Source organism: Anser brachyrhynchus (assembly GCF_964034855.1).
Source record: "Anser brachyrhynchus genome assembly, chromosome: 6".
Lineage (NCBI taxonomy): Eukaryota > Metazoa > Chordata > Aves > Anseriformes > Anatidae > Anser > Anser brachyrhynchus.
Window position 1 is genome coordinate 27,462,601 of NC_137700.1, and position 15,712 is coordinate 27,478,312.

The 15,712-nt window shown below is 36.7% G+C and overlaps 1 protein-coding gene and 1 long non-coding RNA gene across 3 annotated transcripts in view; one reads left to right on the forward strand and one right to left on the reverse strand.

The window, feature by feature from the left end:
- Positions 1-342: 342 nt before the first annotated feature.
- On the forward strand, positions 343-14,353 carry LOC308197485. The gene is made up of 4 exons (XR_013952982.1): positions 343-925; positions 11,674-11,746; positions 12,759-12,844; positions 12,988-14,353. It is a non-coding gene; the product is annotated as an uncharacterized lncRNA (long non-coding RNA).
- Positions 7,427-15,712, reverse strand: part of HTR7 (5-hydroxytryptamine receptor 7) — a 37,786-nt gene continuing 29,500 nt past the window's right edge. The window contains exon 3 of one of the 2 annotated variants that reach the window (XM_080597988.1): positions 7,427-7,649. In XM_080597988.1, coding sequence (XP_080454114.1) covers positions 7,613-7,649 — 37 coding nt within the window. In that variant the 3' untranslated portion in view covers positions 7,427-7,612. Of the gene's footprint in view, positions 7,650-14,129; positions 14,449-15,712 lie in introns of those variants that run through there. The other variant, XM_080597990.1, reaches the window with a different exon arrangement.

The window sequence follows — 15,712 nt, forward strand, 5'->3', positions numbered from 1 at the left end:
ATATACGTATCTCTGCAAGGAAACTAACAAAATGAGTGTGAATGAAAGTGAGATACAAATATTATAAAATAGATATTTGTTTGTAGATTAAAATTATTTTGACTACACTAGCGAAGGTCCTTGCATTTTTAAAAGAAATGTTAGGTTATTAATTTTTAATAAACGAGACCATTTCCTAGACAATAAGTTCTATGACTTCTTTAAATAGAACTGGAAGGAAATCCAAATCCATATTCATAATGAATAACATTTTTAAAAAGTTTATTCAATAAATTAGTCAAAATATCTTTTGTGGTCTGAGCAATTTTCTCTTGACTGGAACAGAGCTAATACTTGGGTGTTTGCAGTGAAGACCTGACTAGGAGGATTTGGTTGAGTGGCAGAGGACAGAGACAACAATATAATACAAAGGATAAGAGCAGGATCAGACAGGGAGATGGAAGAAGGAAAAAGGAAGGAAGACTTTAAGAAGATAGGGATGGGAGATTTTTGCCTCTTTTTTTTTTTTTTTTTTCTCTTTTTCTTTTCCTTTCCAAGATGGCTTATGTATTTTAACAGCATTTAAAAGAAGATTGTAAGAGAGGAGATGAGAAAGATGTGGACACCACTGAAGTATGACATGCAAGGTGGGCAGGAAAGGGAACACAGGTGAAATGAAAAGTAACACCAATGTAGCAAGGAGAGGAAAGGGAGAAATGAACAGAGGAAGAAGGAAATAGGCATCAGCTGAATTTCCTACCCTTCCCTTACAAGGCTTGAGTAGACGAAGGCAGCTTTTGCTGTGACAAATCGACCTGCTCAACAGGGCCTGAGACAGTGTTCCTCACAGCAGTGCCTGCGCTGAACAAACAACCTGTTCCTCAGGAGATTCACTCAAATATCCTTGTTCTCATTATTTCAGTTCAGTGCTATCTAACAAGAGTAGGTATGTCTCTTTAACATTTGTTTTGGTATGGTAAGGATTTAAAGTGTGTTGAGCTGAAAAAAACAGACATTTTTTGTAGATGACAATGTCTTCCATGAATCTAAATTAAAATCACTTAAAGAAATGGATTCTCTATTTTCTGTAGCAGTAATTCAAAGAAAGCACGACACAGGGATTAGTATTCAGTAGACTTCTTATTTTATTGTATAAAAGTAATTACCTTTTAAATACTATCCAAATTAACATTTTAATATCCCTCTGGGCCTTTACATTTTAGAAGCATAATATAACTCGGTACCTAATACAAAGGAACCCTATTTCCTCTTCTACTAAATTAGTCTCCTGTATAAATTTGAATCATTTTCAGAGTAAGCAGCAGTAATTCATTTTTTTCACCCGAATAAGACTTGCATTAGAACTGAAGATATTCAACATTTTCATCAGAGGCCACTTACAATTTGAGGAGCTTAATTTCTTCATATCTGTATTTCTTGGTAAGGTATTTGTGGAAAACAGTCTCTTATGTTAACAGTCTTCTTATTATATTACATTTCATAAGGGAAAAATACATGACTTAAAATATACAGAGTTGCAGCTCAATTCTGTGGTGACTTTTGCATATTAAAAGCCCCAACTAACTAAAGTAATATATAAAATTCAATTTTGTGTGTTAAATATCTGACTTTTCATATTATACATAGATATGTTTTTTTCATACTTTCACATAACCTTTTCAGCAGTGCATCTTCTGATAATAAGAACTTTCCTCTTTTGTCATTGTGTTTATTTCATATTCAGGTCTGAAGTAAATTAATCACTTTGTCATATAAATAAAACCAGATAATTTAACAAGAACTTTAAACTAGAATCAGTTGGTAACAGCTAGGAAAAGGTTTTATATTTGTCAAGGACAGATCAACCTAGCCAAAAAAAAGAAAAATATATGAAAGAAGTCAAGGAGAGATATAGTAAGGGTACGGTAAGCTTTTGAAGTAGTTTCCTGGCTCACAATCAAATGTCTGTTGACCCTGAGAATAGACCTGGAGAGCAAGACGTGCTGGGGTCATAGTGAAAGATCAAGTGATTTGCTACTTACAGGGTAGTCATGCAACTGAAATGTCAATTAAAAAGAATATGGAGGCATTCAGGAAGGATAGGCAGGGCAAAAAGGGACATCGCCGTGTGTTTCAAGAAGGTAGACCCTTCTTGAGATGCAAAACAACTTTTGCTGGTTACAGGTAATGGCTAAAGGGGAGAAAGAAGTTGGTGGCAATCAAGCCACCAAGGCAGCAGGGTGAGGTGGTTGGGGCTCTCTGTGGGCAGCTGCATCCACTGAAGCCCTGGGCTTGGTAGTGGTAGATTTTTCCTGATCAAACATTGCTTGGAAAGGAGGGCTTCAAGACACAGATTGTCTAGATCTTTTCTGAAAAACACAGGTGAGATCCTTGACAGAAGACAAGGAATGCAGCTGAACAGGAGGCTCTTCTAGACTGGACTCTAACAAGGAGGGACTGCTCATGAACACCAAGGCTAAACAAGCAACTGCTGTAAAGCTGTAATTAAAACTGCTGCTGCTATAAATTATAGCTAGACCAAACCTGTATCTGGGGGTTGGCAGAATGGAAAACATGCATAAAATCAACCATAGAGGTTTCCCTTGACCTATGCTTCTTGTACCTCAGGCACAACAGCTCAGGCCTTGTCACTGGGGACGTTTAATTTTTACTGCCTGCGCTCTGCCCATGGGGAAATCCCGTGTAAGAACACTTTAAAATAATATTTTTTTTATTCCCTAAAGATCTTCCATAAGTGTTTCCTTGTTTCTTTTCCATGTGTAAAATCCCATCTCTCTGAAATCCAAGATTTCCTTCAGTAAGGCCCAGCTAGCTTTCCAAGACCAACATCTTTCAGCTATGGTGTGAAGGCAGTTTCCCGAAATGGCGTTGGTTTACATGAGCTGTTTTCTTCAGCACCTCACTAGTCCTGGTGTAGTCCTCTCAGCCTCGCTGGTCTGGAACAGTAGTGCTTCTCAGCAGTAAAAAGTTTCTCCACAGCCATGGGAATTACTAAATAGCAGACCTTACTTTTATGATGACCTAGAACAGATGTTTTAGGTTGAAAATACATTTAAAGTTCCATCTCCTAAAATTGCATTTGTGTGATTCAAGATGCCAGAGGATCCTGATGTTAAAGAGACAGTCTACTAAAATAGTTGTGCCAATATGCATATATACATATATATAAATATTAACACAATATACAATACTTTTTGTTTGCTCTTTAAAAGCAGGAGGCTGAAAATTGTCTAATTTCAAAGAATTTTGAAAAACATTTGGGTGGGGCACGGAACGTTGCAATGTGCATTTAGATAAATTAGAGAGCTGTGTATGTTTGCATACAGGGTAAAAAGTTGACTGATTGTGAAACATCAGGTTGCAAAACTGGGTTGCAAACTCAGCCATGGATAAGTTTTTGCAAGAAAATGCAAAAATTTGCAAAATATGTATTTTTCAGGTATTTGTAAAATGTGCGAGGTCTGCAAATTATTGACCACAAAGTGGGCACCATCTACTTAGTAAGCAAAATTACTTCAGAGAAGCCGTATTGATTTTAGAGTTGCAAGATGCATATTGAGGAAGTTTATAAATAAATTAATCCTATCATTTTTCAGTGCAGGTAAACATAACTCTATAAATATGAGTCTTTATTTAGACAAAATAATTAAAAGAGATGTATGAGACTAATATTGTAGATGCCTTCAGATTTTGAGACAATGCAGAGTTAAAAATAAAAATAATAATAAAATAACTTTGAGGAGTTTAAGGGAGTTCAACTGCTAGTTAGGAGACTTTGTCTACCTGCTTCATTCCTCTTAAATTTTGCTTATGTTCTTTTTGGTCAGAATTTTCCAGAGCAACCATTGGCCTATGTAGACATATAGCCATGACAACTGGGACTACTTGGTGCATTCAGGCAGCTGTAGGTCTTTGTGCTGAAACAATGAAAAACCTAACTAGCTGCCTCTCGTTAAGCAGATTCTGCTGAGAATTAGAGGCAGTCAGTCCTGGCTTAATCTGGGATAGTGATAACCTCTCAAAAATATTCAAGTATGGTAACAGTGCTGATAACTACTTCAGAGAAGAAAGAGAGTGTTGTAGGAAGGAACAAACAGATTAACAAGAAATGGATATTGGGGGACTAGCTACTCAGGAGACTTAGCTTATCTGAGAGGCAAGAGAATATAAACAGTAATGAGGCCTAAAAGATTCTCTGGGGTTAGATTACAATAGTTATACTCCCATGCTCTTTAAAACTAATTAGTCTGTACTTTTCCCTATCTATACATTTCCCCTGTACGTACTAATGATGTAATATTTCTGGCCCAGTAGGAAGCAGTCATATTATTGTTTTCTCTGAGCATAATGCATACAGCTGAGTGTATTCCTCCTTTTTGTGAGGACAGTTGCATCTTGAAAGAAAAGAAAAGAACTCTAACTGCTATAACATGATTCTTTCACTTAGTGATGATGTGCTACACAAACCTCATATATTAGATTTAAAAGGTATCTAGAGCTGAAGCTAGAAAAATACAGTATTGATATAGAAAAGGCATAAAGTGGTTTTTTTATTTTATTTTCCTAGCATTGTCAATTTGTAAATTCTTATTTGTCTAAATAATCTTAAGACTTGAAGATTCTTCTATGCAATTTTTGTTTTTCTTTGAAGAAATTACTTCCTCATTTGGAAAGTTGGGGTGAACCCCAGCTCACATTTTATTTGTTAAAACTGACAAATTTGATAAATACCAGAAGACAGCTTTGTGACTATCACATTGCAGGACAAGTTTCGTGACAGAGCTAGAAAAGCATCTTCTGTAGATCCAGAACTGAGTCTGAGCCTTGTTTTCAGCTCTGTTCAGTCTGTTAGATTTATAGCTGGAGACTTGGATTATCTCAGTGTAAGGCAGGTGCGTGTACTGCTTTTGTACTACTGGTTACAGAAACTGTTGAAAGCTAAACTCATTATCCCTATAGATAATCTAATGTCTTGACTTCTTTTGATCAGCCCTACTTTTCTAACATTCTGAAATATTGCACACTTGACTCACTACTCTTGAATACATTCTTATCCTTGAGTGACTCTCCTAGTTACTGTGTGGGTTTGTGCGTTGGTTTGAGAGAGGTGACAGACCTGACAGTTACAGTAGGAAAAAATGAGGTTCATCTTGTATGACAAAGTATCAGCATTTTGTAGTGTTCTTTTGTGATTACCTGTCTGAAAACTCTTAGATGAAAAATTCTTTATGGAGAAAAAAATAAATAAAAAATCAGACCATAACTTTATAGGTTCATAATACCACAACTTATTCTAAGATACTCATCTTTTTTTTTTAATGTTTCTGGGAATTTAATAGATATTAAAAGATACAGATGCTTCTTAGATGATAATATATTTACTTTCTTCTTTACAAGAGGCAGTATGATTCTAAAATACAAGGGATGGATGTGTCTTGTTATATGTATATATTTACAGACTTTTTTTATTGTCCTGCTTAAGGATCTACCTTCTCCCTATCCCATTAAGTCCAGCTACAATATTTTTTTTAGCCAGCGTAACTCTGACTTCAGCTTGGTTTCTTTGAATATATTCTCAAGTAATTCAATCAGAACTGGTCCATTAGTCATTGACAATAACTGTCCCATTTCCTGCTAAATACCTTGGGCTAACCAAGTAAAAAACATTGCTTTTTCATTCCCTTTAGGAAATAAATTATAAGACTCATTTCAAATGCAGAGTTCACAGTGGTTAGTTTTATCGATGAAGTAATGAAAATAGTTTTGCTGACCTAGTGCTGAAACTATGCTACTCTGGTGTGCTCTCGTGTAATTACAAGAACTGGTTTGGGGTGTCAGCATAGTGAGCTCTCTGTCGCAGGTTTTACATAGGCTTAATACTGAATGAATTGCTTTCCGTATTTAGCTCTTACTCAGAAGTAATGAAGTGACATTTGCTGGTTTTCACAGTTTCTTCTTATCCAGATAACTATTATGGACTTGTATATTAATGTAAAGAACAAAAATCAAAGCTGTAATGGCATGTATGGCCATAGAAGTATAGAACAGCTTGGGTTGGAAGGGACCTTAAAGATCACCTAGTTCCAACTCCTTTGCCGTGTGCAGGGATGCCACCCATTAGATCAGGTTGTTCAGGGCCTCGTCCAACCTGGTCTTGAACACCTCCAGGGATGGGGTAAGTCAGTGGATGACTTACCGGAGCTGTTTTGGTTGAACTGCAAGTAAAAGATTAAATTGCCAGAAATAATACAGCTATGAAATTAAGCTGAGAGCTCATACAGATGCAACTTTAAAGAAGAGAGCCTTTAGGAATGATGTGTCCCACTGTACAGTGAATTATGTAACCCCACGTAATTTAGAAATTCTGAGGGAAAATGAATATGAGAAGCTCAAAAAAAAAAAAAGTTATATTTAAGGATTCGTTGAATCAGTTTTCCATGGGACAGATGTTCATTAACACTTGCCTATTTATTTTTGTCAATTCAGAGGGTTTTATTTTAGCTGTAAAATAAACATACACAGAGATGTAAACTCATTTTGTTCTGTTGCTCCATGTTCTGTGCCTGGATAGAGGCAGATGCATTGACTGTTCGTTTTGTAGCAATAGAGAAAATGTCGCTTATATCATCTATCTGGGACCCTGGATTCCAGAATGAATATTTAAAGAGACATGTTTAAAAAAAAAAAAAGGAAAAAAATAACAGGCTTCATAATTGTCAGTCTCATCTAGCTAGCCAGTAAGACAAAAAGCAAAGTGCTATGGAAATTCTCCAGACTTTTTTTATATAATTGAAATAACTATAACAATTATGCTTTTATTCTATAATTTGGCAGATCACAAAAATTGCATTAAAACAAAGCAATCCCATTTGTAAATTAACCATGGTGTAATGTGTTTGTTCTAATTCTGTCCTTTAACTTTTGCCACTGTGTAAGTGAAGGCAGCTTTTCTCCTTAGCAGATAGGAACTAGACCAACAAGCCGTGTTCACCTTACCAAGTAAACAGACATTCATGTATTACGATGGAACACTTTTACAAAAATCAGTCCTTTATTGTTGCCTCTGTGGATCCTGTTCCAGGTGCAGAGAATCTCTTTAACACAGGCCTTAAAAGCATCCACAGACCTACCATGTGCTTGAAAATACCTTTTTGTAGTACAACAAAATACATTCGATATCACTGGTGATCCCTGAATATTAAAACCGAAGTTAGGATCAACAAGCATGGTAAACATAAATGAATCTTTTCTACATCATTTAATGCAGTGGAAATCTGCCCAGCACTTTGTCTTTGAATTTTAGTCGCATTTCTTTCCCATCCCATGTGCCAAACTTTTATTGCTGAAATGATTTGGCTTTCTCAGGCAGAAAACGATTTTCACTTTTATATAGCAGCACTTTTCTCCATAACAAACAAGATGTGACTACTTCCAATAGAAATGTATTTAATGTAATGTATTGAGCTCATTGAGTATTTTTAGTGCATTCCTATCAAAAGAAGATGAAGTACGTTTCGGAAATCTATCCATTTCTTCAGAAGCCAACTTTTCATTTTCCTTCTTCCAGTTCTGGCTTGGCTTTTTTTCTGGCTGCTTTCATGCAGATCATGAGTCAGGACTCTTTTTCCCTGGAGAAATCAGAACTTCTCCTGTTTTCAAAAAAAAAGTGGATGAATTAGATGGGAAATGTCCTGGAGCAACTAAAAGTCCTGATCCAGATGCCACTGAAATAAATGGAAACATTTCTTAAGAGAAAATTGGCTAACAAGACAATTCTCAGAGGTCCAGTACAAAGGAGGAAGCTAGGGGAAAGTGGAGGATTTTGGTGTTTTTTCTGTCCTTTGTAATCCTCTTGTTTTGGGTTGCTGTGAGAACTGAGGAAGTTCCCATTTTACACAGTTTGGTGGCAGAAACCCCGAATGGCTGCTGCAACGGCATCAGAAAATGCAGCTCTTTTCCCTGTGAGCCCCTCACCTGACCCAGCCTCCCAAACCCTGGTTGCAGCACAGACCTGCATGGTATCACTGCTCGTGGATACCTCACACGCTAGAGCATTAATGAAGATTTCTTCCCCAGTTTCATAAAATCATCTATAGACAAGTAGTTACTGCAAAAACTTTGCACAGAATATTCTTCTTAGCTGTCATGCTATTGTACTTTGTCTTCCCTATAACACTGTTCAGTCTGTAATTAGGGCCAATTCCTGCCTCTCTTCTCGAGTTTGGTGAGGGGAAGAGCCAATCCCTATACATTACTAAGGCTGAAATTTTGTAACAAGCACTTGTAAGATTACAAGATTTAGGGGGCACCCTAATGCAGTTCCGTCTGTCTGTAGTGTACAGCAAGGTACTTTTTTTGTCTTGTTATAGCCTCCCTGTTGAAATCATTGGATTATTCACATCAGCAAATGTATTGGGAATAGGCATTTTACAGACAAACCTGCCTTTTCATTCATTATCTTGTTACATGAAAACATATCATGGAAAAAAGTATCCAAATTAAAGGGAGGCAGGCAGGTAGGTAGGTAGGAACTTCTGAGAACTAACCAGGTAATTATTTCCAATTTTAACACTAGTCATATAGGAAATTAAGGACTTTTTGAAACATTAAATTTAGCTAGTTATAGGTGTTTTTAAAATCAAAAATAAAATCCAAAATAAAATTCTGGACTTTAATGACATTTTCTAAGGCAAATTATATGGCTTTTTATTTTCTGTTCATGTACCGTGTTCATTGGATGAATAAATTTTAAGAAAATGCATGGACAAAAGACAATGAGTTAGGTCATTATTGGGGCTAAAAGTTTGTTTTTATAAATCCTTGTAGCTCCAAACCATATTGGTGCTGCTCATCTTTGTCGTTTTCTGGACTACCAGAGGATTATTTTGAAAAAAAGAAAAGTCATTAAAAAAAAAAAAAAGTTATTCTACAACATTAACTTTATCTGATTGAACTTTTGATTATTTTTTTAATTTATAGTTTATCATTTTAGTTTTTAATTTATTTATACATTTATAATTTATATATATAAATATATATAAAAAACCTGTCACCCTATTGATAAACGCTCTTTGGAATCATTCTGAAGGCAGGGGTAAGAACAGGAGCTGGTCTGTTAGTACCTCTGCACTTCTGTTTCCAAATAATTAAAAAAAAAAAAAGTACTATTCATACCATGATTTTCACAGTACTTGCTCTATTTACGCCTTATTTGAAAAGGGAAATATAATTACAGCATTTTTGACAAATAAATTATATAAGCTAAGAAAAACTGTAAATATTCTGTAAGGAGCAGATAGGCTGTCTGCATGTTGGCAACCAAATATCCAAAAGGTTTCAAGTTCTCTATGCTTGTTTGGTTCTCATGTTACCCTTTAATTATCTCTGTTATTCCTCCTTTGAGGTTAAATATTTGGACTTCTTTAATGTGTTAACTTGGAGAAGTTATTTGTACCTAGAATATAGAAGGTGTATATCCTATCGAGATATATAGTAGTATAATCCTTACAGCAAACCCATGCTAACATAAAATTATTTTACTAGACTGCAAAACTACAGCAACTTGCACCAGCATTCCTTTGTGACAGTCTCCAGTAAGTAAATGTGCAAGGAAATCAGTCACTACAATTTTGAGTTAGTAGCTCTTACTCAGTTTGGAAACACTTACCATTAAGATACTAATTTCTGTGTTTCTATAAAGCAGCTGTAACATTTTGTTATTATGCTTTTTAAGTGTCATGACCACCAAAATATCGCTGCTGTTTTTTACTTATTAGCTGGGGGCTGTTTTGCTTTTGCAACTATTGTCATGAAGTAGATGTTCACTTAATTGGGTTTATTTTATCTTTTCCTTGCAACCATCTTCAGGACAGTAGATTTACCTGATGAATCTCTGCCATTATATCAGAGACCTGCAGAAACCCTGGTTAGATCAGCCAAAGATGAGAAATTTTCTGAAACATAAGCGAGTTTATCCAATTGCATTCTGCTATATTTTTCCATGCTTTAAAACATAGATTCTCCAGAAGGGCTGAATGAGAATACTAGTGTCCTTCTCTTCTCTTGTAGAAAGTAAAAAAAAAAAAAAAAAAAAAAAAAAAAAAAAAAGCAAGCATAATGTAAATACAATTTTCTGGAACTAACAAGACCACACAACCACTAAATTAATGAAATATTGTTGGTTTTAACTGAGTAGATAGAAAACTACAAGCAAAATATTTATTCAGTCTGGTATGTTGGTTTATGAAAGCGCATTGGTCTCTCACTTCTGAAAACATTGATACATCTGCAAGCACTTTTTTTGCTGAAATAACTTGACTAGCTCTATGTGAAAGTTCACAAATAACAGAAACAATCATTTTAATCAGTGAAGTTACGAAGCCTACAAATCATCAAAATATTATCCCTTCCAGTAACTACATACGAATATCTCAAAGAAATCATAGTATCTCAATATGTTGTGGGTTTTGGTTGCTGGTTTGGTTTGGTTTTTTGATCTGCAGCAAGGAAAAATTAACAGCAAAGTTAACTTATCTGGGAATCATAAACATACTTCAGTTTTCAGTGAGTAAAAGCTATTCTGCCCTGTTGCAAATATTGCAGCATGAGAAAGGGTTTTGGCAGTGCAGCAGGGCAGCTGAAGGGGTGCCAGAATAGTGAGTGCGGAGGATGATGGGCTTATTTGGCAAAATCTTTAGAGAGCAGGTATAGAAAACGGCATTAACTCACTTCAAGTTCATGCCAAGCCCTCTTTAGTGGCAATAACTACTTAGGAGATTAAAATCAGTAAAGATGGGTATAAATTTGTATTTCTTGCACATTGCAAAGGTTGCTCTTTTAGTGCAGTGTTTCTTAGGCTATCTCTGTGTGTGTGTTGTTGTTTTTTTTTGTCGTTGTTGTTGTTGTTTTTAATATGCTTGAGCCCTCCACTGCAGCGGGTTTTGTTTGATGAAAAATCCTTCCTCCCCCCTCCTATCACCTTATTTTTTTTTAAATAGAGTGGGTGAGTGTCTTCTATTCCAGGACACTAATAATTTTGCATATTAAGACTATTCCTATGTCTCTGAATTTCTCCCTTCTCTCTCCCTGTGAAACATTGTTTTAAATGACAACAAATTCTTTAGCAAGCTGTGAAGAAGATTTGACAGTACATTGATCTTGCACATTTTCTGAGAATGTTATACTTTGAGAAGTTTCTCCTGAAGGGCAATAAATTTTATATGGAAGCTAAGTTGGTAGCGAGAGGAAACCAATATGGCATTGCTTCAAAACACCTTCCAGTCCTGTACCTACAGCATCTCAGTCAGTGATCCCCAAACTTACCTCACTGTTGCTCTCCCAGAGATGCTGTGCTGACCCCAGTGTTTGGAGCAGGGGCTGCCAGGAAATCAATTTTCCTGCCATAAAGCGGTGTGTGTGTGTGTTGTGAATGGACTGCAATATTTACAATATTAATTTGATAAATAATTCCTTTTTTGTCTCATTGTAGAAGATTTATTTCACCATTTAACATCTTTCTGCAGGTGGTGCAAGCTACTAAAACGTCTGAACAGAGTGAAAAAAACCATGTTTTTCTTTTCATGAAACCGAAGTGTGAAGCAGTAGGCATAAAATAATGAGATATTATTGTGAATTCCCAATTTTTATGACTCTGGTATTTCTATTTTTACGCAGTAAGACTCTGACTAAACAGAGGAGTTACGTGATCAGTGCCAATACTGTGCCACAGCGTTAAACCTCCACGCAGGTATGCAGTGGGAGCTGGGAGAAAATGTTAGGAATGAGTCTTCTACCTCAGTCTCCCTCAAAAGAGAAATACTGAGTGACCAAGGGCAGTATAGTTTGTATTGACACCGCAATAAACCCTTGAGTTTTATTCGAAATAGGAGGAAAAATACCACAGGGAATACTATAACTTACTGCGTGGATCCCCTGCAGATTATCTGTTGCTCCTAAATGAGTGAGTGCTTTGCAGGGGATTTGCCGTAACTTGACAAAGACAGCTCCCAGCAGGAATGGCCATGAAGAAACAGGGCCACACTTAAGAACCTCTGAGCAACAGTTACTGATTTGACACTTGATAAGTAACTCAGTGGAAAGGAACAGAGATGGAGGTGGGCAGGGAAGGTTAAAAAACAAGGGAAACCCTTCACAGAACTGTTATATCAAATTCTGTGCAAAGGAACTTTTCTGTGCAAAAGAACTTTTCAGTCCAAGTCTGTTCATCTAAAGCCCTTACTGTAAGCTGCTTTGTGCCCTGTTTATTGAGGAAAAATGGCATAAATATAGTGCATCTGAGCAGGATGTGACTAGAAGGGTGCAACGGGATTCTGGTAAAGAACCACCAGGACGTTGGCTGCTGTCCCGCTGGTGTGAGGCCAGTGTGGAAAGGCTATGTCAGGTGAAGGCAGCACTCCCAGGATCCCCTCACCTGGGAGCCATTGAGAACCAATGCTACCTTTATGGATAAATTCTAGACTGGCTATTGCTGGGCAAGAGTTATCTTTTTATGCCCCTCTGGCTTTTTATTTTTATGTTTATTTTTAGGCCAACATGTTTATATTCAGTAAAATGTGTTTGCAGTACTGAAAACTAGGCCTAGGGAGGGATCTCTAGCACAGCTGTGTCTAAAACCCCTTTTAGGGAACTGGCTCACTCAATGGCTGCACTTGAGGGTCTTCACATACCACCGTATTGTTGAACAAAGGAGGCATATAAAGCAAAGAAGCTCTCACTGGCATCTCCCTGTCGATGTCTAGATACTTCTGCAACAATTGAAGACTTGGGGCTGTAGCTGAGGAGCATGAGATCCTGAGTGGACACTTGTGCTGTTTGAAGAGGTGAGGTAGGTGCTTTCTGGCATCAGCTGCACAGTAGCAGTGCTGGCTGCCTCCTGGTTTATTCAGGTCCTAGCACAGGCTTTGGTGATTACTCTGAAATTGCTGCCTGAGCAGTAGCCGGTACCATCTTGTTTCTCCCGGTGTTTAGGCATGGTATAGCTGAGTGGCCATTCCCGGAGCCAGTACAGCTGGCCACATTTCCCCAGAAATATCATCCAGAGAGACCCCAAATGAAAAAAGCCCTAACCTAATAGTGTGTTGTGGTGACTTCTTCCCTGCTTGAACAAGGAGGGGTAAATTCCTACTCGAGGGCTATGCAGTAAGTAAAAAGGCAAAGCAGCCTCCTGAGACCATGGAAAACAGACACAAGTATGATGTGAGAATGAAATAGGAACAACTGTTTCAAAAATTTGTCAGTCTAGTAAACAGAAGCAAAACTCGATCTCATCTTCTAGCCACCATCACCATCCAGAAATCACATAGTAGTGGCTAGAAATCAATTTTGGAACTACTGGCCGGTAGAAAGATGGTCTGGGACATAGAGCAATATGACTAAGCTTTCTAATCAGAAATGATGAATGTGGGTACTGTAACTAATAACAAATGCTGCACTGAGTTTCCTCAGACAGAAAATCCAGCTGGGGCAAGGCCAGTTCTGCACTATAGCTAATAGGCAAGCCCATTCTCTGCAATAGCTTTTTCCAGGCTTTCTTGTTTCCCTGACTCTGCTGTCCTGTGCACCAGCTTGAACCTTTCCTGTTGAGCAGTACACAAAGTGACAGCTACCTTCATAGAAAACCTGAGGCTGTGCAATATTTCAGGTCTTTCAAACTCTGTAGTTAACATGGGATTTCTCACATCTCGGGCTACAGCTTAAGGATGGGACAGATGAAATTTTCCATTACTCCCAGGTGTGGGGTTATAGAGTTAGCTGTCACAGTTGTCCACATTCTTCTCTGACTACAGTTTATAGAGTTGGACAATATGCACTATCTCTTAAAAGTAATTTTTGGCTTAGATTTCATTGCTTTTACATTGGAACAGATGTTACCTAAAGATGAGATTCACTTCATGGTGGTATTAAAAACAAACAAACAAACCCCAATAAAACACTTTTCTAACTCCAGAGCAACACTGAGCTTAAGAGCCCAGATTCCCTTTAAGTGATGTGGTTAAAACATTCTTCTCACTGGCATTGTACAATTGTTTGTTATGTTTGTGTCCTTATCCTCAAAAGTCAGATTAGTAGCATATCATCTAATTAAAGAAAGTACTACTACTAAAGTTAGGTATTTTGCTGCAGTTCCATTTCTTTATTTTTTTAAAAAGTAAAATGTCTTGTTCTTGAGCCCAAGCAATTATTTCCTTATGCTTCTCATTTGAGCCTCTTTCAGTTACAGGTCTGTCTGGACACTTTCTCCTTCTCCATGTTACCCACGTGCTTGGGAAATACAATGTTGTTGTAATCTTCTCAACTTTTTTACTTTTTCCGATGAATACTTTTTCTTTCTAAACACACACACAGATGAAAGATGGCTGTTTATCTCTAAAAACTTCAAGGACTGACATAGCCCAAAACGATTCTTGTTCTTTCCCAGGATCTTGTTACCTGAAACAGATGGTAGAGGAGAAGAGGAGTCCTGCAGGACGCTATCCCTGAGGAAAGCAATTGCCTTTAGTGACAGTTGAGCAAATGTCAATTTTTGACTCATAAGACGCTTCTGTATTTCAGGAAAAAAAAAATCTTATTTGGAGCAACTACAACTTTTCAGACTTTCCCACAGAATAATAACAGCTGAAACTTATGCTGAGAATTCTTAAATCAGCCTCAGATTTTTAAAATTCCACTTGAAATCTTCACAGATACTTTTGTTTCTATATTCTTCAAAATTTCTTCATATAAGAAAAGAAAACTACAGAAGACAAGTGAAAACTTCTCACTCATGTTAGGAACTAAAAACCAACAACAAATGCTTCTCTGATAGGTAACAAAGTCAGAAATATCCATAATTTCATGGTGAATATGGAAAATATGTTTGAATTAACATGATCCCTACTCTCTACTACAAAGCTTGTGAACATTCTTAGTCAAAATCTCTTTTTGTCAACTTTTAAATATTCCAGAAGGAACTGAAATCAGAATGGTTCAGATTAATTTGAAACTTTTTTTACAAAAACTTTCTGATCCTGGGATATAGCATATATTTTACTGTTAGAAAATTGTTACGCTTTTCTAAAAATGAGGCCAACATATACCTTGACTTGATATATCCTGGTGTAGAAATCCATCTAAAATGCCTTAAGCTTATTTCAGTGTGCACAGCTCAGCGTGTCAATCCAGGTCTTATTTATTTTGTAACCTCTACTTACAAGCTCGAGTGTTTGCAGTGATCTCTGGATGCTTTGAACAAGGACTCTGGCACAAATTTCCTACTACTAAAATGAATTCACTGATGTAAATCCAGACTAAGTCATTTTGTCTTAAAGAGACACTTGAGAAAGTGGGGACAGAAGGTAACCTAAAATGTGATTTGCTACCGAGGTGTTTTGATAATGAGCATTGTCTCCTCTGCAATACCCAGATATCTGAAAACCCAGTTTCTGAAAAATACACCCTGTGCTTCCTCTGCAACATGGCATGCAGTGCCATCACTCTGTCCATAGGAAACATCTTGTTTTTATATGTTGTTATAAGCTTCTTATTATCTTATTACATTAATATATCACATAATTAGTACATTTATATTAATATATTACTATAATGCATAAAAATAATTAATGCATTTGTTATTGTTGATATATAAAAATATCATTCTAATATTTGATCGTGTTCCACCAAGGGAAGAGCTTTGTTACCAATATCAGGAGAAGTA